General features: G+C 39.0%; 2 protein-coding genes across 2 annotated transcripts; both read left to right on the top strand.

The window, feature by feature from the left end:
• The first annotated feature begins 3,646 nt into the window (after nt 1–3,646).
• On the top strand, nt 3,647–10,887 carry kbtbd8 (kelch repeat and BTB (POZ) domain containing 8). Its single transcript, XM_004068852.5, has 5 exons — nt 3,647–3,962; nt 6,179–6,386; nt 6,554–6,860; nt 7,010–7,829; nt 7,913–10,887. Exons 1-5 carry the CDS (start codon nt 3,947–3,949, stop codon nt 8,374–8,376), a joined length of 1,815 nt encoding a protein of 604 aa, XP_004068900.1. The 5' UTR covers nt 3,647–3,946; the 3' UTR covers nt 8,377–10,887.
• A 1-nt stretch (nt 10,888) lies between these two features.
• Nucleotides 10,889–26,553, top strand: LOC101163407 (monocarboxylate transporter 2). Its single transcript, XM_004068851.5, has 5 exons — nt 10,889–11,121; nt 11,253–11,473; nt 16,564–16,707; nt 18,968–19,780; nt 25,470–26,553. The coding sequence occupies exons 1-5, from the start codon at nt 11,030–11,032 to the stop codon at nt 25,763–25,765; spliced, it is 1,566 nt and encodes a 521-aa protein (XP_004068899.2). The 5' UTR covers nt 10,889–11,029; the 3' UTR covers nt 25,766–26,553.
• Nucleotides 26,554–26,756: the final 203 nt, after the last annotated feature.

The raw sequence follows: 26,756 nt of genomic DNA, 5'->3' as shown, positions 1-26,756 counted from the left end.
TGTTTCTTTATTATTTGTGAATTTATTATTTTTTTACATTCAATTACAATGTTTCAATGTCTTGGGACGGGTTTATAGTATTGCCTGGGAGACTCACCACACCCTGGCCACCCGAAACCCATTCCTGATCCCCTAACTTATCTTTTCAGTGCTGTTTGTCTTTATTCTCTCAACTCCACCCTTCCCACTCATCATCCAGTCTTTATCTCAGTCATTCTCCCCCTCTTACACTTACCATTCTTTCTATTATTTGGTCCCTTTTCCTCACTTTTCAGAGCCACCTGATGAAGAAGTGGGACAGAGCCCCCATGCTGAGTCTCCACCATCTGAAAGACTTCCATTCTTCATAATAAGTAGTTGCTAACAGTAAATCTTTTCATTTTGATTGTCATGGCTTAATCCCTGAGAGTGAAAAGGACTTTTGTTTGACAGCATCCTGGTTCCAGATGATGTCAAACAACAAACTGGAGCTGACGCTTCAATCTAGTTTTAGAGAAGAATCAGCAGACTGCCATCTAAAAAAAACAGCAACCTTATAAACAAGTCATTCACTTTATATAACTGTTCATTAATACAGACGTTAATGTTGTTTTGACATTTACACAGAAAATTGTGGGCATAATGTGAAGTAAAACTAGTTACACATAGTTTTTTGTAAAAGAAAAAAAATATTATGTTATTTCAAGTAAACAATGAATGAATGAAAGAAAATATATATTTTCAGAAGTGATCCTAAAGTTATGTTTTATTGGCTTCAAATGTGGCTGTTTTTGTGTTATCTTGGAGGATAATTCAACATTTAATGAGACCCCAAGCAAACTAACAAACTAAAACAAAATTCAAAGCAGGCTTGGTGGGAAAAAACTGATGATTGGATAATCCATCCTGGAGCTGAGTTTTGCATTTAATTTTCCACAAAAACTAAATTTATTGAGCTGCAGTAAAGCTTCAAAGCTTCGGTGTCCATGTGCTAATTAAACTAAAGCTACAAAACAGGGTCTTAGTCCAAGTTTAGAAGAAAAGATTTGAGTTTTTTTCACAATTAAAAAAATGTAAAAGTGATTCTGAGTGGTGCTTCAGAGTTAGTTAATTTACTTATTACTCTTTGCTTTATAAATATTTTCCACGAAACAGCTCTCTTTCACATTTGCTTAAAGTTTCATTTGAGAAGAGTTTAAAGTCTAAACACCTAGACTCACAGCCTGTCAGGGAAAAACATTCAAAGGGTAGTGTTTGGCTCCTATTCTCCTAGTTTTCTTTTTGCAAAGTCTCAAAAGAATAAAGTTAAATTTAATATATAACCATAAACCAATTATGATGTTTTCTGGACTAAAAGCTGGGATAAAATAGCGTGAATTTTTATGTCGTCAATAGTGCACGTACATGTAAAATATGGTGCTCATACATAATTTAACAATTACTTTTTGAAAAACGTCTGGGTGACCTTGAGCTGTGCCTTTTGCTAACCCTGCTATTAACCAAAGTCTGTAAGGAGTCACTGTGTTGTTATCCTTCTGGAGACCTTCCCTCTGTTTGTCTCTTCCCTGCGTTTTGATGTACACCGCTGTTGCACTTACTTTGCTTCTATTTTTGGCTCTTTTTGTCTTCTCTGGCCACAACCAATCTTGCAGATTGCCGATCTGATTTTACAACAGGTTTCTTCCTGTTCATCCATCTCAAAAGAAATTTCCTCCTTTCAGTCACTCAGTCATTTTGAAGACATTAGAGAAAATTCACAGAGAAAAGCTTTTGGTTGCTCACACGAACACAAGATAAAAAACTTGGTTATTTTAGATTGATCTGGATTTAAGATGACTACAAATGAATTATTCATATTAAACTGGATTCTAACGGAAGCAAACAAAGAAAAATAATGGTTAGTTTGGAGTTATGCTGACCTTGATTTTGATTGAGCGCTGCATTAATAAAGGGAATTCCTTTAAATATAAAATCATAAGTATTGAATATTGCCTTTTACAAGTAAAAATTATAGTTAAATCTCAGTGCACATACATTTTCGTTCTCACCCTGTTTTAGCACTAACTTTGGTTTGTATCAGCACTGTTTGTACCACAATTAAGAAGCAAGAGCAATGAAGATTTTCTTCTAAATATATTCATGAATTAAAGGTAAAAATCATTAATTGTATCTAGTAAGAATATTAACAGATAAAAAAAAAAAAACTTTAATAAAAATTAGAAGCTAATTCTCAAACAAAAGTGGAACTAACTTTTTCAAAGTTATGACGGAGGGGTTGTGTCTGAAAAGAAAGGACAAACCACCTTTACATCAGGAAAAACATCCTCATATATCCAGTAATTTTGAGATTTATGAAACACAAATTGAAAAGTAGCCGATCACCACACAAATTATTGATATGCTTTGTTAAAATTCCATAAACTTTACTGAATAAAGTTTGTTTACCTAAAAAATAATATTAATCATTCATCTGTGATTAAAAAAAAAAATATTTTTTGCAGATAATACAAAGTACTTATCTGAGAAATACCACTGAATAAACTCATTAATAACGAATACAGAAGATTTCATCTCTACAGAGTCAGTGACTGTGGTCCTAACAGACTAGTTTGTTAGGGAAGCATTATAATTCTCTCGAAAAGCAGCATTGTGCCATGTTTTAGGATGTCACTTTTATCAAAACATATGACTTGATCAAACACACCACAAATGAAGATGTTGGACAACAAAGATCACAGTACTCCTGCGTTGTATCAACTGTTAGGCATGGTGGTGGAGTGCAGTCAGAGCACATGTGGGGGTTTTTAGCATTAAGGAATAGAAACAACAAACCCATTTGTTCTCTACAGTCACATGTGAGCCCCCAACAAACACACAAAAGTGGACATTGCCCTTCGGCAAAGTAGCTATCAATGATAGTACAGCAAAAACCCCAGGGAACAGCGTGACACAATGCTCCATTAGAAATACAAAATGTATGAACAACACGCAGGACTTTGATGCTCTATAAAATAAAGAAAAGTTCTTTGGATAGCCTCTACAAATTTCCTGACCATGATTTGAGACAAATCTGTTCATGTAATCACAGGAAATAATTTTAACCAAAGTGTTTCTTGGAAAAAAAACCTCAACCACATAACTGCCATTTTAGACCCTTCTGGATTCATTTGTCTCCCAAAGTTTTATAAAGCAAGTTATATGCTTTTTATTTGTAGTTTTTTCAATGTATTTTAGAATCACAAAAGAGAACCCAAAAGAATGTAATGAAATAAGAAAAGTAATGTAAATTTAGGTTTTCTCTTTAATAATAGCCTGTTTCATTTTATAGAATGTTGTTTTTTTTGCTAAAGACAATATTTTGGTAATGATTTTAAAAGAGCAAAACATTTTACTGAATAAAAAATGTTTTCCTTAATCTATTGAGACTCTAGTGAAAATTCACTTTAGATAGATTTAGACTTTCTTATTTTACTCGTAAGAGAACAAAAAACAGATTAGATTTATTAAAGACAATCCAACTCATAATAATAATAAATTAGTATATTGTGGCGACCTGGGGGTTAGCCCTTCAGCCCCTAAGACTCATCGTTACAATATATTTGTGAATTTACTTAAATTATTGTTAGAAATTAAACAAAGAAATAAAGCCTAAAGTCAAATAATGTAAAATCTGCATTTAGCACAGTACTGACACTAAAGGGTTTCCTTTAAGCCTTTTGCTTCTGCAGACCACCCTAAAATCTAATTCCACTTGTTAGGGAATTCCTGCTTTAACTGACTAAGCAGGTTGATTCATTAATTGTGTTGCTGGAAGAATTTACTATTTTTTCTTAGTCTCATCAGAGAATCGAATTGTGATTGGCTTCGAGTGTCATCTCTTAGACGCTGATTGGTTGCTTCTTGTTTCCGGGGCTCCTGTGTGTTCACCCTGACGTTTCTCGGTCTGCCCCGAAACAGACTGGAGAGAATGGCTGCCAGTGGAGGTTAGCAAAGTCTTCATTGTTTTGTGTTTTAACGACTAACAAATAATGCCTTTGAAATTTGCCAGTTGCGTTTTGGGGATGTATTGAAACGGAAGATAACAGATTAGCCGAACATGAAGGCGTGTTTTGCTGTAGTTAGAAGAAGTCTCAGTCGGATCAGCCACTCAAAACTATCGGTTCTCGCCAGACTTGCTAGGTTGCTAATGCTAACTCTCCTGCTAACTTTCGGCAGGTTAGCTCGCTGCTCTCAGCTGATTGTGTAAACACTTGTTTGTGACAAGAGACAGAGAATAGACAAGTTCAATAGAAGATACAGTACAATAAACTATTTCAAAATAAGTTGTGTTGCATGTTTCTATATATCTATAAGTTACTACTTTACATGTAATTACCCCTTTAGCTCGCTATGTTCTAAGTAATGCTTGCTAATATTAGCTTGCAACATACATAGCTGTCTGCTAAAAGTTAAGCTCGCCAGTCTTTTATCTACTAGTATAGCAGCCAATCTCAATCGTTTAAATATGTACATAAACTTAGATTATACATAATAAAATCCTTGTAAAGTCACGCGGATGGTCAAATGTAGTTTTTGCCGGCAGTCGGTCAGCAACCGCAAGAAGCTTCGGTCGGTGAATTTAGCAAGCTAGCTACCACCTGGTGAGACAGTCTTCTATTCATCCACTAAGAGTCTTTGTCCTGTCAAGGAAAAAGGCGTTTCTCAACACGACGAGGTTTTTGTTGAAAATAACAGTGTCCTATTAACGATCGTGAAAACAGAGCCAAAAAAACCGCACTGTAATAATCCAAATGTTGTGATGACAAACATACAAATTCTCTCAACACACGCAGTGTTTGCCCTGCTAACTTTGCAGTTGTTTTTTTGGGGGGCAGGGGCAGAAAAATACGTAAGCAGTCGTGAAACCAGACTGACAATCTAATAATTTAAAGTCACAAGGTAACGTCATCACAACAGTCATTTATATCACAGAAGTAATACAAATTTTACGTTATTTAATTTTTCTGAGGCAAAACAACCAGTAATGAGAATCAACAGCATTAAAAAGTTATTGTACTTAGAGCACAGAGGTTCTTGCTTTTTTTTCAGTAAATCTGTAAAAAAAACATAAACACAAGACTTGATGAGGACAGTTATAATTTCAACAGTTAAGATTAAAGAGGGCAAAGATTTAACATGCCATCCTTTTGTTTTCTTTTTCTAAAAAAACAATTGTTTTATGCTGATTAACCTATACAAGTTGATTTTATTTTGGCTGATGTTATTTGCAGATATTTACGTGCCACCACCAGCACAAAAAGTGATTAAAATTCATCTTAAGATGCACATTGCTGCATTGTCCACATGTATTTTAAGTGCGTCCAAGGTTGCATTTTGTTGTTGGCCACACGTATTTAAAGTTAGACTTGAAGTTAAAGTCCTATCATCTGTCACACACCAAGGTGTGTGAAATGTGTTCTCCGCATTTGGTTTATCCCCTGGAGGAGCGGTGAGATGCAGAAACAGACGCGCTCAGAAACTATTTGGTGGTTTAACCCAACGCTAATCCTAACCTTAACCCTTTCTCTAGGTCCGTGCGGCCAAGAAACAAGTACAGGGCTGGCCGCACATATTTCGAAAAATTACGTGTGAATAGACACTTTTATTTTTGCCATAATGTATTTTAAAAAAAAGATGATGTTAATGATTTTATTTTAAATTGGAGCATTTGCACCCTGAAACACAAATTTCAGCCTCATGTGTTCTGTGACAGCAGATCCAATCGTAAGCCCTACCTTACCCTGCACAGTCTAAATCAAAACAGGCTAACTGTGTGAAGATCAATCGGTGTTTGCGTTTCCCTGTTGATCCATTGTTACTTCACACGGTCACTTTTAAGAACTTGTGCTGTGATCTGTGTTTTAGAAGGAGCTCTTGAAGACATTCAGGATGGACCCTTTGTTTGTACCTCTGTGCAACATAGATGACCTAGCTCTAACCTGTGTGTATGGGGTTTTGCTTCCCTGCAGGTCTTACTAGAAAGCAATATCTCGCATCAAAATCATAGTCAACAAAAAATAAAATCACATTATGGGTGATCGCACAATAAGGGACTGTGGGACCACAAGTTGTTTTGTGAAATTTTTTAGAAAGTGTATTTATGGTGGAAACTACATCACAAAGCATGTGACATTGCTTTTTTAACCTCTTTCATTTGCAGAGGTAGGGAAGCTGTTACAAGTACAAAATGGGACACCTCCTACCACCAACTTCAACGGGGTAGATGCTGTGCACGCCTGCAACATTCTTCAGCAGCTCAAAGCCTTGTATGATGAAGCACAGCTCACAGATATTGTTGTGGAAGTGGACCATGGCAAGACTTTCTCGTGCCACCGGAATGTTCTTGCTGCAATCAGCCCATATTTTAGGTAAAACCATGTCAAATAAAAGCAACAGAAGTTTTCTTTTACAAAGTAGTTGACAAAATAATTATTCCCAACATGCATTTTTCTGTCTTTCTTTTTGAAAATTCATAGATAAAGGGTAGCAATGGCATTGTAACCTCAACTTTTATTTTATTCTCTCCCATTTTTAGGTCCATGTTCACCAGTGGCCTTACAGAGAGCAGTCGGCGTGAAGTCAGAATTGTTGGGGTGGAATCGGAATCCATGCACCTTGTTCTAGACTATGCCTACACATCCAGAGTCACGCTCTCTGAGTCCAACGTCCAAGCCCTGTTCACTGCAGCCAGCATTTTCCAGATCCCCGCTTTGCAGGATCAATGTGCCCAGTTCATGGTCAGCCGGCTCGACCCTCAGAACTGCATAGGAGTCTTCATGTTTGCCGATGCGTACGGGCATCAGGAACTGAGGGAACGCTCGCAAGATTACATTCGCAAAAAGGTCAGTTGGGCATGAACAGTGCTTTGAATTTGTAACCGTGTGTTTGGACTGGAACTTGAGTGTTTTAAAGTTATTTTATCTCTATTTTTGTTGATTTAATGATTGAACTCTTAGATGGTTGAAACTAAAATGTATTTGTTTTCTGGTAGTTTCTGTGTGTAGCGAGGGAGCAAGAATTCCTCCAGATGACCACAGAGCAGCTGGTCAGCATCTTGAACAGCGATGACCTAAATGTAGAGAAAGAAGAGCATGTTTTTGAGAGCATCGTCCGCTGGCTGGAACACGATCGATCGGGACGCGAAGTCTACCTTACTGAGGTTTTCTCTCAGTGCATCCGTCTGCCCTTGCTGGATGAGGCCTTCCTCAGTCGGATTCCCGCCACATTTGCTTGTGCCCTGGCCTTGTCAAACGATCCCGCAGAGACCAAAGCCCGCCTCACGGGAACAAATGGTTGCCCACAGCGACTGGGCATGACCGCTTCCGAGATGGTCATCTGCTTTGACGCTGCCCACAAACACTCAGGTAAGAAGCAGACGGTGCCTTGCCTGGACACCGTCACAGGTCGGGTGTTCAAACTCTGCAAGCCCCCCAACGATCTCCGTGAGGTTGGGATCTTAGTATCGTCAGAGAATGACATTTATATTGCTGGTGGATACCGGCCAAGCAACAGCGAGGTGTCCATTGACCATCGAGCAGAGAGTGACTTCTGGCAGTACGAGCACGCAGGCAACCGCTGGCTCCCCCGCGCACCCCTGTTGAGAGCAAGAATAGGCTGCAGACTGGTGCACTGCTGTGGAAAGCTCTACGCTTTGGGAGGACGGGTGTACGAAGGCGACGGGCGAAACGCGCTTAAATCCGTGGAGTGTTACGACACCAGGGACAACTGTTGGACTGCAGTCAGTCCTATGCCAGTGGCCATGGAGTTTCACAGTGCTGTGGAGTATAAAGACCGCATCTATGTCCTCCAAGGTGAGATGACGAAAAACAAGGGGAACAAAAAGTGTTTTTGGATTGCTCTCAACTAAAATCGGATTGTTTTTTCCCCAAAACAGGTGAAAATTTCTTCTGCTTTGATCCTCGGAAGGACTATTGGAGTCATCTGGCCCCAATGACCGTCCCTCGGAGTCAAGGTCTGGCTGCCTTGTATAAGAACTGCATTTACTACATTGCCGGCATCTGCAGGAACCACCAGCGCACCTTCACAGTGGAGGTCTACGACATAGAGACCAACACGTGGAGCCGAAGGAGAGATCTGCCCTTCGACCACGCCACCAGCCCATACATCAAGGCCATGCTGCTGCAGGGCAGGCTCCACCTGTTTGTGCGGGCCACACAGGTCATGGTGGAGGAGCACGTGTTCCGCACCAGCCGCAAGAACTCCCTTTACCAGTACGACGACGAGGCAGACGCATGGGCCAAAGTCTATGAGACGCCCGATCGCCTCTGGGATTTGGGTCGCCATTTTGAATGTGCGGTGGCCAAACTTTACCCCCAGTGTCTCCAGAAAGTGCTTTGAGGGAGCTGGTTTCTGTGAACCCAATCTACTTCAGTGGAGGGAGTTGCGTGGTTCTGCCCGTCTTGTGCCTGGTCATTGCCTTTGGTTGCGCACCATACGGACGTCTCCTCATCTGTTCAAACTCCTGGTTATTCCCGTGATCAAAACCGAGGGTGCTTTTGAAGAATGCAGTATTTCGTTGTTGTTCTTGTTTTGTTTTTCTTCTCCTGACAGCACCAACTACCCACACTGAGACTTGTTTGACAGAACTGTACAACAGATCATAAGTGCAATTATCCTATTTTTTGCTTGTTGTTGAGCCATCTTCTATTTTTGTTTGAGATACATAAATAGGTCTGGATTTTTACAAATCTTTGGCATGCCAATAAGGGTGATGGCAAATTTACATGCCCCTTGGAGATATGGATGCTATGTGTCAGCTAAATTGATATTCTCTCTATATAAATAACTTTATAAACTATATATTCATACGGGTAAGATGAGTACCATAGCTCATTAGTAGGTTGCTAGCTCTGAGGTTTTTTTCTTTTCTTGCTTTTCTTTTGGTGTGTCTGTCCATGTCTGTCTTTGGCTTCTTTTCTAGACTTGTTTTAATAATAAGCGTGCTTGTGATAATACATTACCGTAGTCTTTTAAAAAGTTAGAAGCATGTATATTTTTATTGCCCTCTCTTCCTTCACAAGTCAGTGTGTCAAAACATACACTAAATATGGCTTCAGAGCTATTTTTTATTTGTATTTTTTTTGTTTAGTTTTGAGATTCCAGTTGAATGGGGCTCCCGTTCTTTTGAGTGGATTTTTGTGTGATGTGCAGAGAAATCGTAATTGAAATCTTGGAGTATTCGCTCTCCACATTGGAGAAAGTAAGACAGTCAAATTTGTGCTAACGCTAAGTGGCAAGTTCAGACCAACTAACAGGTTTACCTCAGAGACGTTCATTTTTTGTGTGCGACAAACAAGGAGAAAAGGGATGTTTATTTTATTTTTGTAGGCTGAAAACGCAGCTTTGTGAAATGCTCAGTTCAGCATTGATGCTCCAGGTTACTCTTTTGCATCAGACTAACATTAAAACAAATATTTGAGTTCTTGTTTTGGTTGTTGTGGACAGTAAAGTGGATTGTGTGGTAGCAATAAATCAAGGAACTGTGATTAGGCTACATTATGTCGTATTTCCTTTAGTAAAATGTTTTGTTTGCTTGTTTCTGCTGTGGAGAGCAAAGGTTGCTTGAGTTGTGATTGTTTTGTGGGTGCGGGCGGGAAGCGGCGTGTAATTTGGTGCAGGACATGTGTGATGCCGATGTGCCTGGCAAGCAGAGGAAGCGTGGAGATCCAAAAGAAAACTTCCCCTCCTTGATGAAGAATAACTGAGAAGTCTTACTCGGCTTTGCACTGGATCGCTCCCCACTTTAAAAGTCCTCAACTGCAGACTTTGTGAAGCACCCTCCAGAACCAGACTATTTTACCAAGTGAGGAGGAGTGTCTGCATTTTGGATCATTTCATTCAACAACCATGACCTTCTTTTTGTTTTTGTTCCCCACCTCCACAGGTCACGTAAGGACACAAACTGTTGGTGCTGCCATTTTTTTTTCTCGCTTTCAAGGACAATCTTGTAGAAAACTAGTCCACCACTCAGTGGCCCTCCTTTAAGAGTCAGCGCTGTCAGGTTTCTCCAGCAGGTTCTTGTGTCTCATCTTTGCACTACACATCTACAGAGTCAATAAAATGGTGCCCATCAATGACGTGTAGTATAGCAATCATCCAAAAGGTTTACATGGATTTAAAGAAATGCATTTAGTAGGGATTTGAAGATACACTTCTCCAAGAGAAGACCCTCTGTTTGAAAGACTTGAAGCTTTTTTTTAAAATCCCAATAAACCAACTTCCCCCTCTGCCCCAAAAAAAAAAAAAAAATGCTGTTTGAGAACCAAGAGAACTCTCAGGATTTCTGCTGATACACAGTACTGTATTTTTTTGTTACGTGTAACATACTGTACTATAGGTTTGCCACACTTGCACAGTTTCTAAACTTCTCAGTTTCTTTTATAACTTGAAAGAAATAGATGATTTTGTTGTCTTTAGTGGTTGTTGTTTTTCTTTTCTTTATGTATAGTAGAGTAATTCTAAAACAAAAAAAGATATTACCTGCACGTGTGATACTTTAGATTTCTTTGCTTCTTGTAGTACATTTGTATTTCTTTCTATTGTCTGACAGACTAAGCATTAGAGGTCAAGTAACTTTTCTGATCACCAGTCATGCCAGATGACATGACAGATTTTTGTGTTATTGCTGATTATCTGTTGCCATTTGTCCTGAACATCCACATGCAGATTGCAGGTTGGTGCTATTCCATTTCCATCCATTTGATTCTTCACCTTTATGTTTTTTGGGTATTTTTATTTTTGTTAGTTTTTTGTCTGTTTTGGATTGCAGGTGACAGTGGTTGTTTGAGCTCAACTGTGAAATTCACATTGCACATTATTCAAAAAATAATAAAAAACAAACAAAATTAAGAGTGGAATTTGTGTTTGGATATTTATTTTAGTCAAAGCAAAGATGACGAGCTAGCAGATAGGAGTGCAGACCAACCTCCCACCCCTAACCCCAGCCCACAAACCCCTCCTTCAGGCAGAAGTACATGTGACCCAGCGTGGAATGAGGAAGCCCGAGCGGCCACATGAGCACTGTTGCTGCCGAGCCACCAGACAAGCAACAGGCTCCCGGTGGAAAGAGGTGACAAGTGAAAGGTAAAGCTTGAACTGACCTGGAAGCTTCGGCTTTTATTTTGAAAGTCTGCACTTTACTTTTTCCTCTTTTTAGTGAACACAATTGCACAGGAAAATGTGTTTCTTGATTTCATGTTTTTCTTGTTCAACAGGATCATGAGCCCTGCTGCAACAGATGCTGCGGAGTCCAAACCCCCAGATGGGGGATGGGGTTGGATGGTGGTGGTCGGGGCCCATATTTCCATTGGATTTGCTTATTCTACTCCTAAAGCTCTTTCCATCTTCTTCAAAGAAATTCAAGAGGATTTGGGGGCCAGCTCCAGTGAAATAGCATGGATCTCCTCCATAATGCTGGCTGTTATGTATGCAGGCGGTGAGTTAATCCAATCATGAGTTGATTCAATCATTGCAATCTTTAATGTCCAAACAAAGTTTTTTTTTATGGGAATCAGAATCTTTACAAATGATTTAGAATATTTATTAGGTTTTATTTTTTGGTCTTGTTTTGTCAGGTTTGTAGATGTCAGAGGTCTTTGCATCTGGATATGATGTGAAGCACAAAAAAACCTACCGGTAGAAATTCCCAGGGTGTTAATCAGGCCTGAAAGTGGCCTGACAGTTTAACTCCTACAAATTAAAAAAGAAACTTTTTTTTTTTTTGCCAAAAAAAACCCAAGAAATTGCTTCTATGAAGCAATCGATTGATTTGATGAATCCATTTTTTATTCTAATGGAAGTTCATCTCAATTATTCAAAAATGTTTTTAAACTAGCCCTTCTGTAAGTATCAGCTGACTTTTATTTGCTTTTTTTTTAAATGCATCATTTTCTGTGCAATATTTGACAAGTTGCATCAATAAGTGACCATGGATATGGAGCTTTTTTTGTATTTGCGGGCCATAATTCAACCTTTCCTTATATTTTCTTTACAGCATATTATAAGGTAGGGTTTTCTGTGGGATGAATTTTTACATTATATTTGCCTTATACTTAATAAAAAAAGGAAAGTAAAGGCACTTAACACCAGCCAGCTGCAGTTATTTTGTGTATCTGCATGACGCACACTCAAATCTTTCAATTGTCTGTATTTGCTTTGCCTAAAGACAACAACTTGTGTACTTGTGCATGTTTGTACTGTGGACCCTCTTCCACAGACAAACAGTTGATAAACTAACTTCACATGACTGCACACTCAAATATCTTCATGTGCGTAATTGGAAGGCTGTCGCCGAGTTGGAGCCGTCACCTGACCGACCTTCAGGCGGTGAGCTGGCCGTGGTTAACTCTCATTTATTGCTGCCGTGGCCTCCAGGTTTCAGTGTTTAAAAACCAGAAACCAGTAATTGTAACGTCCTCACTGTGCAGCATCTGAATCTAAGCTAACTTGGGATCTGTGTTGTGCCGCAGTTATAGATGACTGACAGCACCCCTTATATTTGCGATGCATTCAATGTGTGAGAACTGTGAAATGATCAAAGACCTCACAGATAATAAGAAATCATTTGGATAAGAAGCATCATCCTAAGAAAGTTTGATTCAACTCACAAGTGTGTTGACAGAGTATCTGGATGTAAACCCTTCAGGTTTGTCATGATGGCTTCCCTGCCTTAGTCTACAACTTTCTGTGAAGCAGATAGTTTTTAAATCTCTCCATGACCTTACAAATCTAATTTGAATGCATATTAGAGCCATTAGCATTTGAGGCACATATTACCTGTATAACATAAATCATCAAGGCAAAGTGAAATCCATCAACTTGATGTTTAAAAGAAAAAAATAATAATTTGACCTGCAGTGTGCTCTGTAAAACTAATTCTACAGCAGTTTGGCTGCATGTAGTTGGTGCAGATCCTTCCTTTAGACTCATTCTTGCTGGATAATCGTGTGTTTTGTGGTGGTTTATGCACAGGAGATTGACATGGGAGGAGTTTGAATGCTTCAGATCACATTCAAATTCATTTTACTCTAAAAATGTAGCATTGGTACAGTCTGGCCTTTACATTTTTCCCCTTTTAATTTTCTTTTTTTGATTTCTATTAGAAAAGTTAAATACCGGTATATGTATTTAGGCTGCATGGTGGCACAGTGGTTAGCGCTCTTGCCTCACAGCAAGAAGGCCTGGAACAGAACCCCAATGGGGCACCTTTCTGTGTGGAGTTTGCATGTTCTCCCTGTGCATGCGAGGGTTTTCTCCGGGGACTCCAGCTTCCTCCCACCGTCCAAAAACATGCCTCATAAGTAAATTGGTTACTCTAGATTGTCCATAGGTGTGAATGTGAGAGTGCATTAGTGTGTGATTGTGGCCCTGCGACAGACTGGTGACCAGTCCAGGATGTCCCCCGCCTTCGCCCACAAGTGGCCGAGATAGGCTCCGGCAGCCCTGTGACCCTGAAAGGGACAAAACGGATTAGACGATGAATGAATGGAAGAATATATGTATTCATACCATGGTCCGGGTTAATTCTTTATTCTGATTGGCTGCTGGGTGTGCATTAAAAACTGATAATGCACAAGTATAACACACGCCTAAAAAATAAGTGATCATTTAGTATTTCTTATTTAAGTGACCGTGGTTTAAGCAGGATAATGGCCTTCGAAGAGTGCATTATTGGAGGGCTCTCTTTTTACTTTAGTGAACTTATTGAAGATATTTCTGAAAGGAAAACTGAAATGATTGGTTGCTAAGAGAAAGTACATGAACTTTGAAGTGGATGCAAAACAAAAAATCCAAAAATGGTTATTGTGCTTGGACGTCATATGAGTTCATCATCTACGATTTTCAAGGTGACAGAGTTTGGGGAAATGGGACTCCCTTTCAGTTGGGTCAGGGAGGCCTAACCTGTGAAATATACGCCTCCACTGTGGCGCAGACACAAGACTTTATCATGTTGTCCTTGGCAAGGCCTCAGCAATGTCATCCAGTGGAGGAGAGAGACGATACATCAGAGGACGGTTCAGCACAATGGGGCTGGACACCGCGTCCCCATGGGGGAAGAAATGACGGCCTTTCAGAAAGTTTCCTCTCAAGGGGCCTGAATGATGAACTTGGAATGGAAATTTGTGTTGAAACAAGAGATGCCCTATTGAGACACCCTCTATGAGGGAACAATGATCCATCTTTGACCCACGCCAGCTCCACTAAACTACATTAACAGCAAGATGAATGTACATACAGTGAATACAGATGTCGAAAATAATAAAAAAAAAAAAACAGATTTAGATAATAAGTTTTGAAATACTTTATTTTTTATGGGGGCGGCCGTGGTGCAGCGGAAGGGCGGTCAACCCATGATCGTAATATTGCAGGTTCGATTCCCGCCTTGCACGCCCATGTGTCGAAGTGTCCTTGGGCAAGACACTGAACCCCACCTTACCTCTGGTGGGAGGTTGGCGCCAGTGTTTGGCAGCGGAGCCGCCATCAGTGTGTGAATGTGTGTGTGCTTGGGTGAATGGGACTGTGACTGTAAAGCGCTTTGGGCCTTCGTAAGAAAGTAGAAAGCGCTATATAAGTATACGCCATTTATTCAGGTACACGTTGTACTTGTGTAGATAAATGGACAAAATAGTATTACTTAATAATCAGTGTAGTGTTAGGTGAACAAAGTGCTCAAGAGCACTTTCAAATTTGTATCCCTTTTAAAAATCATTCCAGTTTCCTTTCCAACACTCTTTAAGTTTCAAAGTTGAGGGGATTCTTTTTAACCTAAAGTTGGAAAGTGGAAGCAATGATTAAACTTGTAACAATTTATTTTTAAAACTTCTTGCAGTTGTCTACTCATTTCGGTGCAAAAACTACGGTGGCCCTGAAGTGCAAATCACATCAACAAATCACTCAATGCAAAAACATATTAAAGATCACAATGACAATTAAAAAAAGCTCAACAAATTATGAAGAAACATTACATTTTAGAAATCAAAACAAAATTCCGGAAACCAAAAGACAATTCCCAAAAAATGAAATATTTAGTTTAATATTCATCTTCAAAAAAGGTTTGGAAGCCAACAAGAGTAGTTTTTGCATTCCATTGTTTTCATAAATGTATGCTGCTGCCTGTTTTTAATTCTTTTATTTTTTTTAGACGCCTAAACCAGCATGTGAGTAAAAAAGGGTCAAATCAAGACCTTTTTTCACATTTTGACCCAAAGAACTGTTCCTTAATCAAAGGCTTGGAAGTCTAAGTAACCTACAATACTCGGTCTTCAGGTAACAACAGCCTTTTGTGTGAGTGCAGCATATCTTTAACATCCGTGGATAACATCTTTGTGGTCTTTACAGCTGTAAGAATGTAAAAAGTTTAATCAATGCTGGAGAGCTGGTGGTGCAATGTCACTCTTTCTAGCAAGGTTATCAATGAGAAGAAAGTTGGCAGCATCATAAAGACTGCTGACCTGCTGATTGATCACAGTGTTGGGTGTGGAGGTCTTTCTCATCTTCTGCTTTGATGTTTTTCTGTCCTTCGTCTGAAACACTTGAGTTTGCTGTTTTCTTTGGGCCTCATCACGGAACAACTTTTGGTTCAAAATTTTCTGCAGTCTTTGTTCCATCTTGCAGTTTAGGAGAATCTGCACTAAATGTACAAGTTCATGGAATTTTAAGCAGCAAACCAGTGACACATAGGCTCCTTTATATACATATTATTAATGTTTTAATGTGTTTACAGCATCAGTTAACCGTGCCCTCTATTGCTTGTTCACTTTTATATTCACACAGACAATCTTAAGTTTTTAACTTTTTTTTACAATTTGAAGCTAATTTTGCAATTTAAAATCCCACAAATGTCAAATTTTATGGCAGGGGCCAATACAATAGAAACAACTACATAAGTTGATCTGTACTTTAAATAAAGTCAGAATGCAACTGCGTGCATACTATGACTGATGTGTTCTATATACTTGTTCAACTACATTTTTTTCAGTTTTTTGATTCAGGTTTGAGCAGATTATGACTTTTTTCCACAAAAAATACTTTTTGTAAAATATTTTGATTCATTAATCTAACCTAAGTAGGTTCAATCTAATTTTATTAAGTCCAAATTATGTTAATATTATTTAAAATCACATTTTAATTAAATATGATATGATCAAATTTATTGCAGTTTGGTTGTAAGTTGTTACTGTTTTTGCTGATGTTTTCCTAAAAAAAATCCTATCTATAATCTAATTTTCTCGGAAATCAGTTTTGTCATTTTCAACAATAAAATGAGGATTTTTTTTCATAGCATTGAAGTATTTAAACCTGATTTGTATCCGTTTTTGCCTGCACTACATGAGCTTTTATGACAGTTTTACACAGGTATTTTGCTTCAGGTTTTAATAATCTTCTGTGATTTTGTTCTACAAACATTGAAGATCATAGTTTTTTGAGCAGAGATTTCATATTTTATGTTAAACATTATTCTAACAATGTTAATTGATTTGAAGTTTTAAAATGACTGAAAGGGTTTTGTATTTTATCTGCCTCTAGGACCGGTGAGCAGCGTGCTGGTCAAACGCTTTGGAAGCCGACCCATAGTCATAGTTGGTGGACTGATGTGTGGGGTTTCCATGGTTACTGCTTCTTTTGGAAGGTCCATTGTTTATCTCTACCTGAGCATCGGGATCATCGGAGGTAAGGTATCATTTTTTTTTTGTCAAAGTGCTCTGGAAATACATTCCTGCATTGCCTGTAATGCCCTCTTTTGTCAATTAGTCTATCCCAAACCAGAACAGAGGCATGAAGTGGAGCCATTTGTCATTCTGCCTGTTGTTCCATGGGTTTGTAGCTCCACTAATGGAAGAATGGCAGTTTCCATTTTTGTACATATTGTCAGAAGCTCCAGCCCGGACCTTTCTCTGTTGAGTCTGCAGCTATGTTATCTTTGAGCTTGGGGTATCTGCTCATGGGGTTCAGTTAGAGCAGCAAGAGTAGGACAGTAATTAAGACAGAACCATGTCTGATCCAGGAGAGCGTGGTCTTCTGTGGCCCTATGCACTTTCCCGTGGTGTCCAATCATGGTCGTCACATGGGGGCTCTCCTTTACCCTATGAGGCTCATTACCCTGCCAACGGCTCCTGTAAAGGATTAATGGACCTAGCTAGTTGCTGGGCCATGTGTAGTGGCCAGGGGCGTGTGCTGGCCTCGCTGTGCTCCCCTGTGTCCTGGAACGCTGACAGGCAGGTATCAGAAAGTTTGACCCAGTAGGCATACTAACATATGCCTACGTCCCCATTAATACCTGCAAATGCAAAAAACCTACCAGTTCAATGGAAAGGCCCCCATGACAAAATGAAGAAGTTTTCCATTTTTTTCTACTTTGTATTTTCTTTGAGCCACAACAAAGAGGAGCCAGTTTCCTGTTGGGAACGTTCAGGCTGTTGTTGGATCAGCACGCATGGCAAAACCAAGGACAACATGAAAACATAAACATCAAAGACGAACTAAAAAAAAATTAGGAAAACACAGGGCAGAAGTGTGAGTGGGGCAAACGGCAAAAATATCAATTCATTCAAGGCTGAAATCCTTGCATCAGACACCTTTCTGACAAAAATATAAATATAGCAAAAGAGCACCTGAACACATCGTTGCCTTTGGCTGTTATACATAATAATCCCTTCGCCTCCACACCTGGGTTACAATAGTTGGCAGCTGAAAGTAAAGTGAATCCCACATAAATGTGGTTGTTTTTTTAAAAGAAATGTGCTGCAACATAAATTACGAGTTGGTATTAATCCATGAAATTAAACTAAAAGTCCCAGTCCCATTTGATGTAATTTTAAAGCGTTCCCAATGGTCTTTTAATTATGATTATACTGTTTTTAGCCTAAATAAAAATAAAACCTGTGTAGTTTTTCCAGGACATAGTAGACATCTGTTTACGTGCTCTTCCTCTAGCTTACAGTCCCTCACAACCCCCAGCTTGGTATTACAGGCACAACAAAAATGGTGAACAATATTGGAGCCGTCCAGCTGTACAGTTTTGAGCCAAATGCAGGCCTATGAGGAAGATGAAGGTGTATATGGATCTTCGTCTGAAAGTAAATTAGAAGGGAATGGAGCAGAGGACTTGTGGCTTGCCATAGAAACTTGTAAGACACACTTAAAAGCTTTCTCCCACAGCCGTTTTTCGTCTGCTCCTAATTCACAGTGATTTCAATAAAGAAATACTAAGAAATGCAATTTTAAGCTTAATATTCTTACTATTTGTCCTCCATCATGAGAAAAAGACCACAAGAACATGTTAAAAACAAAATTTTTATCGTAGTGGGCTCTTCAAAGATGCCACATTTTATAAATTGCTTTAAAGCAACTAGTCCTGTTGACATTTAAAGCATTTTCCTTTCTTTCTTCCATTTGTGGGATTAATGGCAAAATATAAATATTTTTATGCACTCCTAAAGAACGGCGAACTATCATATTATTTCATATGTGATCTCTGTGGTCAGCCCTTGTTGGCAACTTAAGTGAATAGAGGAGAGAAAAAAACTTTTTGTTTTAACATAGATCCAGGGAAGAAGAGTAAATTGATATGGGTGGGGGGAGAAAATGTAGCTTCACAACCATCTATCTGTAGCTCTTCATCTTTCTCAAATTAAGGTCCTATTAAATTAATATGCTCCAGGTAGGAAGGCAAGAGAGCAAACGTATTACCTAGGCTCCCAATTTCCTTCTACGTGAATGGAGAAATTATTTCTGAAATAATTCCAACATTCCATAATGAGATTTTAGTTGGCAAAAGTGAAATGAGATGGAACTTAAATTAGCACCTTACAAAATCAGTTGTAATTTAATTTGGCAAGGGCCCTTTGGAGTTCAAGTTCAGCAGAGGTTTCTTTTTGCAGTTTCTATTTTCTTGAAGTGTCTTATTTCTTTTCCTTATATCTTTCTACAGGTTGTGGACTCTGCTTTAACCTCAATGCATCTCTCACCATCATCAGTAAATATTTTTTATCCAAGCGGCCATTAGCTAATGGACTCGCCATGGCAGGAAGTCCAGTTTTCCTCTGTTTTCTCGCCCCTCTCAACCAATTTCTTCTGGGTGACTTTGGGTGGAGAGGAAGTCTGCTAATACTGGGGGGTATGATGCTTAACTGTTGCGTTGCAGGGGCACTAATGAGACCTGTGACTCTATCTTGCAACCCATCCGCTGTTGCAGCACTAAAGAATATGGAAACGACAACTAAACACAACATGAGCAAAAAAGGAAGGTGCCTGACCAATGCAAGACAGTTTTTGGATTTTTCTTTTTTTAAAGACAGGGGCTTCATCATTTACCTGATGGGTAACACGATGTACATCTTTGGTGCCTATGCGCCTATCGTGTTCTTGTCAGCTTATGCAGTCAGCCAAGGTGTGGAGGAGTATTCTGCAGCCTATCTGCTCTCCATCATGGGCTTTGTTGACATGTTTGTCCGTCCTGGCACCGGTTTGATAGCCAACAGCAAGTGGATCAGACCAAGAATCCAGTACTTCTTTGGCTTTGCCATGATTTTTAATGGTGCGTGCCATTTACTTTGCCCCATGATGACGAGCTATGCCTTCCTGGTGGGCTACGCTGTTTTTTTTGGTGTGGGCTTTGGCATGGTGTTTGCCCTTATTTTTGAATGCCTAATGGACCTGATGGGAAACCAACGGTTCCCAAGTGCTGTTGGACTGGTCACCATCATAGAGTGCTTCCCTATGCTGTTAGGACCACCTACTGCAGGTAAGAAAGCCTAAATCCCACAGTAATCTATGCATTTACAAACAAGATCACATCACAAATAATGTTTAGTCGATTAGGTAATAATAACTGATACATGATGTGTTTAGATCTGGCCATTTCATATCTCTTATTTGCACAATGGATGTTTTTAATTTTGTATCCTTCACGATTCTTAAATAGAGACATAGAGTAATGTAGACATAGAGATGAACAACACAATTTTAAAGGGATGTGCCTTTTTGTATGGGGTAAGAAATCTGTCAGAACGAAACCTATTTATAAAGACAAAGTTCTGCAATATGAAATATTCTTGAATATGAGATTTCTTGTGTTGATTCTGTCAAAAATAGCCTACGGGGTCACAGGCATGTACATCCAGTACTGAAACATAGATTGTTCAAATTGAATGTGCTCACTGAGGTTTATTTATCAAACTAAAATAAAATATAACTTTCTTCAATCTTATTGATCCCATAACGGAGAAATGATCTTGTTAACACAACTCTGTTGAAAATTGAATTAAACAGAAAATAATTCAGCGATTTCCGAACGCATATTTTCACTGCTGGACGTCAACAGCTGATCGTGTAAACAACGCACCAGCGGACAGTTTCAGACCCAGAAGTGGCACAAAAGAGTCCAGAAAGCGGTAACTGTGACAGTTCGCGCTGTGACAGACCGATTCTCCTGCTGCAGAAGTCTAGCAAAAGCTCTCATCTCCTGTGTGGTTCTTCTCTTTATTAAGGAAAAAGTCAGAACCCTGACAAGACATGCCACTCTATTCATTGGGTGAAAAAAAAGACTGGAGAGCAGGGGGCCAGCAGGGAAGTGGGATCTCTTCTCCGCCTGGTTTTTGGAAATTCTTATTCTTCCATGGTAAAACTGCCATCCAGCAGTTTGTTCAGGAAATTTTGCCAAAACTTTTAGTTATCCTAGATCTGATGATAAATGATCAAATACTGGCAGCTTTACATTAAAATAAATGTTAGCATCTTAAATGTTCCAGCGGCCCGACAAAGCATCACAGGGCTACAAATAGGAGATAAATCACTTCAGTCACATGTTCCTGCATACCACCTGATTTATAAAAGTTACTAGTCTGGTTATTCATAAAAAAAAAAAAAGATTTTTTTTTAAGTGTTTCTTTTTTTCTGTATTGTGACTTCTCAAGTCTATTTTATATCTGTCTGGACACTTAAACCCTGTAGTTTATAATGTGGCCTGTCATTGAGTACATGGCAGATCACTGGAACACTAAATAGCTGTTAGTTGTTCACCTTTCAGCTCATCCCGTCAAGGGTCACCACAGCGAATCACCTTTTCACTAATTCGCACAAGTGGTTTTGGAAGAGAGTTTTTACGCTGGATGCCCTTCCTGACACATCCCTTTTTTCAAAGCACAGGGAGACTGGATAGGCAGCAGCACGAAGTGACTTCGCTACGGATCCACACTGAATTTTTTTCAGCTAATGTTTGTATTTTCCCCATAGAAATATTGCCTTTTTCTAAAATAGCATATCCTGTGTTGCATTAGGCTGACGTCCTTGACTAAATAGTAACCTTTAAACTATATTACTTGTGCATAATGTTTGAACATTTTGTATTATCCTAACTTTCAGACAAAAAGAGGACGAGTACAATTAAATAGACATGGTTTTTAATGCTTTTGAATATTATGCTTTTATATTATGATTTACTTGAGTGTTGGTAGAAAAAGCTCAAACATTTTTAAATTGTTCAAGCCCCATTGCTCTCTTCGCCCTCTGCAGGTTTAAATGATGCCTTAGCCAAGTCTCTTCTGATTGGTCAAATTACCTCTGTAGACCACTGACCTGCCTACCACTAATTGGTTTTTAGTTGGTTAGTGTTCAGAGGAAGACGAACGGGAGAGTTTTGTAAATAACCCATGGAATTCAGACAATACATTTCTCTGCAGTTTTAACAGAAAGCAATGGTTCATTTTAGTGTTTTCAGTTTTAGAGTAAAATAATGAGGACCTAGCGGCCTAAAGATAAATGATGTCACTGTCTGACATTGATGGAACCCCAAACTGTCCTGTTACTTATATGTTTATACACAATGCGCTCTGCTTACATTGTGTGCATGCTTAGACAAGGACAAAGACGCACACAAACAGACACTTTCAGCCTCTCCAGTGTTTCAGCAGACACTCCTGATTTATAAAGCATGTCTGGGCCAAAATAGCTTTGAACTGCACTTTGTTCATGAAGCTGTCCTCCATCAAACACCCCAACAAAAAAAAAGCAACAACAACAGAAAAATACTTTTTAATCTGAAAAGGACTTTGAATTATGCTGTGAATGAATTGTCCTTGACCAATACAGACCCTTTCCAAATAATTAGAATATCATGGAAAAGTGTATTCATTTCCATTTTTACATTCTAAAAAATGAAACTCATAGAAAATAGATTCAGGGCCCACTGTTTAATTGATTTAACAATTTATTTGTTGTTGTGTGTTGTTTTTCATGAAACCCTCAAAAACAAAATTTCATAAAATTAAAATACTGTGGAGAAATCACTATGACTTCTCTTTTTTCTTACAAAAGATAAAGATAGAGGTTTTGATCAGTTCAAAGTACAATATTTATGATATGTCCATCTTCAGTACTTGGTTGGGAATCTCTTTGCCTTAACAATGGAAGGTACCTTAGTAATGGAAGTTCAGATTTTCTTTATGGTAGCTCTTTGTCTCCCTCATTCTTCTCATATAATACCCAATCAATTTTCAGTTAGGTTTAGGTCCGACGATGTTGGCAGGCTGGTCATGGCATGGGCAACGGGTATCAAAACAGGTTCTGGGCAGGGGCCAGGTTCTATTGGAAGATGAAATCTGCATCTCCATCCAGGTCCACAGCAGATGGAATCATAAAGTCAGAGTTTACCAACACGAGCGCTGGACATTGAAGCTTAAATAATGACCAACTTTGAGATTTCACACTGGACCTCAAGCAGCTTTGGGTTCTGCTCCTCACCAGTCTTCCTCTCATCCTTGGACCTTGATTCCCAAATGAAAGACACACTTTACTTTCATCAGAAAACTGGACCTTGGACCACTGGACAAAAGTCCGGTCTTTCTTCTACTTCGTCCAGTTGACAAATTTTCTCGGTTGCCCCAGGGTAAGAGGTGGATGGACCTGAGGAACCAGACAGGTGTAGCCCATCTCCCAAATGTGTCTGTATGTGATGCTTTTGGAAGCTCTTCCTCCATCTCATTCCACTCTTTCTGGATGTCTGCAGGTTCTTGAATTTTATCCTTTTGATAATCCGCTGAAGCCCACGGTCATCTCTTTGCTGCTGCATCTTCTCCTGCTACATTTTGTCCTTCCTTTAGACTTTCCGTTGATCTGTGTACAGCGTTCTGTGAACAACCAGCCTCCTTAGCTAGGAACTTTAGTGGCTAACCCATAACTATGGAGGGGATCAATGATGGTCTTTTGGGGAGTGGTCAGGTCTGAAGTCTTCTCCATATTGAACCAAATTAGGACGACTGAACCAAACTGAACCCATTTATATACATCTGGAGAACCTGTGCAGGTGATTTGAGGTTTGTACGTGAATAGTTGGTGAAATTCCGTTTCATTTCTCCTCTGTATTCAAATTTTTTAAAATCCTGCTTTTGAGGGATTTATGAACTGAAACCCCAAATTATGTAAAAACAAATGCTTGAAAACAATTAAACAGTGGGGCCTAAATTTATGTTTTATGAAAGTTTCACTTTCTAAATGGAATTATGTAAATGAATACACTTTTTTATAATACACAAATATACTTTTGGTGAATACGTTAGATTTGACTTCAAGTTAAAAGGCCAAAAATGTCACTTACACTTCCAAACCAGAGATGTGTAAGGATCTTTGCTTGATGGTCACACTTTGCTGTTCAGAAGTTTTATCTTAACAACACATCACAACCCACAGAAAGTGGTGTCTGTATTGACTTTCTTGGCTTTTCTGAGTACCCCTGACATCATGAGTAGCAGATTGTTTCCCAAAGCACTCTTTCTAAATAGAAACAAGCTGTTTTCTCTGGGTTGAAGGTGGAGCATTTTGCTTCATCCTCAAAACTAAGTGGGAACAGTGTAATGCTTAGTTTCATGGAATTGACCAAAAATTGAAGTTTTTGAGGGACATAGAGAGAGAAAGAAAGCTCAGAAGATGCTTGGTTTTCAAAATAAAATGCCATGTGCTGACTGTTTGGTACCTTCAGCTATACTCAAATGTCATGGATGGACAGGCCTCAGAGTAGCTGTGTTTCTATACAAACACAGCTAAAAAAAACAACAATGAACATTTTGTGTTTGTGAGACTTTCTTACATAGAAAACATAAAAACCAACAAATAGACAGGACTTTGACACAGGCCGCCCTGTTAAATAATCTAAATAAACAGATAATTTTTGCAGTTTATCTGCACATTAGCTAGTCATATACGCTTTATTATCCCTTTAAAAAACTTTTCATTTGCCTTTAATATGACTTTTAATGAGGTGAAAAGTTATAGCCCCCCCAAGTCAGTGTGATCCCTGTTCCGAGGGGCTCATTTAATGGGGTAAATAAGTGCCCTCCTGCACAGCTAACATTCTCCTCCAGAGGGCACAGTCGTTAAGTCTACAGTATCCGCTTGTTACTGCGTCTCCGAACCTTCGGGTCAAACCAATTAGGAGGAAGTAAGGTAAGTGGGTGTAATTAGCCTTTTGCTTTGGGTGTTTAATGATGCTCAGTTCAAACTATCACCATTAAAGTTCTGTACCTGGGCCATAATTATGCTGCGAATACATTCAAAAAGAGGTGACCATGCCAGATGGACGCAATTATCGCTCAGCCAATCAAGGGCTGTCTTAATGAGGGTGATGGTCATCTGAGTGCAGGAACCAGATGAGCGCTATCAATCAGATTACGCACCGCGCATTGAGATAATCAAAAATAAAATCTGTACACAATGTCAACCTCTGTACTTTACCATAAATATGATCAGAGTAGCTTATGGGAGCCCCAACAAGACAATGTTTTTAACGTGTAACAAAAGAACACCTACTTACAAACCAGGTCCTAAATGCCTAAATAAAAGACGTTCAGTCTTCAGGTTAAACTGGCGTTTATGGAGTTCAAAGATACATTGCTGGTATTTCAAAGCTGCTTATTAGTTGTTCATGAATGAAAAGAAAAGTCAGATCTCTTGAGGCCAATTTTCTGATATTTTCCCTGTTCATGACCACAAAAAGAAGATCATTAGAAGTTGAGCCGTAATGAGAAAAATGATCACACCTCTCTCTGTTAAAATGGACCTGAAGGGGGTGGGCCGATGTTTGAAAGTTTGGAGGATTAAACCTGATCTGAACCATATTTGTCATTTTTCTGCAGGCTCGAGTTAGGTATTTATAGTTCTGGGAATGGGCCTCACTTTTGATTCGTTTTGGTAGCAACCAACCGAAATTGCCTTCGCAGAGATGTAGCCGCTCCAGGAAGGGTGTAATGGCTCTCTGTCAGTTCCAAAGTAGCTTTGCTCGCTTAGTTAAAATTGGCCAGAGAGTTTTCTTTTCTTTTTTTTTTACAGTAGTTTTCACTTTCACACCATGCAGCAGTCCAAATGTTAAGCTGTTTCTCACTTTCAGAGCTGTGAAGTGTCTAAACTTGACAGACGTATCTCTTTACATTTTTCTGCTCTAGGGTTACTGGTTGATCTCTATGGTGACTACAAGTACCTTTTCTATATGTGCGGTGCCGTGATCATGAGCGGCGGGCTGTTCCTCATTATCATGAACATCTTACACTACCATATGCTGGAAAAAGAGAAGGCTGAGCACAACGGAGCACGGAGGAGCCCAGAGACGGGGAACCAGGACGGGGTGAGCCTTTCGGAGGCACAGAGGGAGCCGACTGAGGCTGAATCAGCACCGATGAACAGAGATCCACAAGATCCCTCAACTGATGACACTGGGCCAGACATAACTGATCACTTCTAAAAGGTCCACGATGTTTTTCTCTTAAACTTTGTGGTGAGAAAAGTAGAGCTCAGCAGCTCCCAATAATCTTTTTGATACGATGATGGAACTTCTTGAACAAAGTCAGAACATTTATGTTCAAAATCGGTCTGAACGGAATCATTCTTAATTGTTTAAATATTTCAGGTTCTATAGGGAACCTATTTCATTTTCTGCCCTAATAATGTTAAAAAACAAAAGTTTACATAGTGTCTAACCACAATTCTCTCACACAATCTGTTTTGTGGTTAGTCTTCACCTCAAAGGTTATCAAGGGGAAACAATGTTTAATGGCTCAGAAGCAGAATGTATCTTGCCTCACATAAAGGCCCACTGTGGTGTTTGCACTATATTTCTGTCAGTGTCTGTGGATGTTTGCCTTTCATTGTATTTCCAAACTCCCAAGAAATCCTAAAGGATTTGAAGTACAGAGTGTGTTTGCACGGGTGCAGAACTTTTTCTGCAGTAAGATCATGATTCTCTATTATGGTGTTCTTTCTTGCAAATTTCAACTGAAAGCAATCTGTGAAAAGAATGAATACATGTTAAAAACCTCAGGGGAAAATATAAAGTATTTTGTATTTGCAGGGGTGCATGTTATGAAATACTAAGTAGGACATTGTTATCTTTTTTTGACAATCGCATTTTTGCAAATCAAGTTTTGTTTCTTTATTAATTCCAGTATTGTTTTTGGTCCACTCCAAAATGCAATTTGTGACTTACAGAAGATAAATTCTTTGTAATCTTTGATAAAAGCTTTCATGGTGAAACTGAATGGCATTCCTTATTTCTAAATATTTGTTGGTTGGGCAAAAAGAAATTGAAATCTTTATTGGTTCGTGCCTAAATCTCATAAAATTCAGAAAGTGATGCTATGAATGTACTATTCACCAAATATAACTGTGAGGAAACTGGTGATTCTAAACAGGACTGTAAAATAGGTAAATTAGGTTGGTTCGTTCCCTTCAGTTTC

The sequence above is a fragment of the Oryzias latipes genome, chromosome 5 (genome assembly GCF_053564925.1).
Source record: "Oryzias latipes strain Hd-rR chromosome 5, Olatipes_Hd-rR_3.1".
NCBI lineage: Eukaryota > Metazoa > Chordata > Actinopteri > Beloniformes > Adrianichthyidae > Oryzias > Oryzias latipes.
Note: the sequence above shows the minus strand (reverse complement) of the source record. Positions and strands in the feature narration are given on the sequence as shown.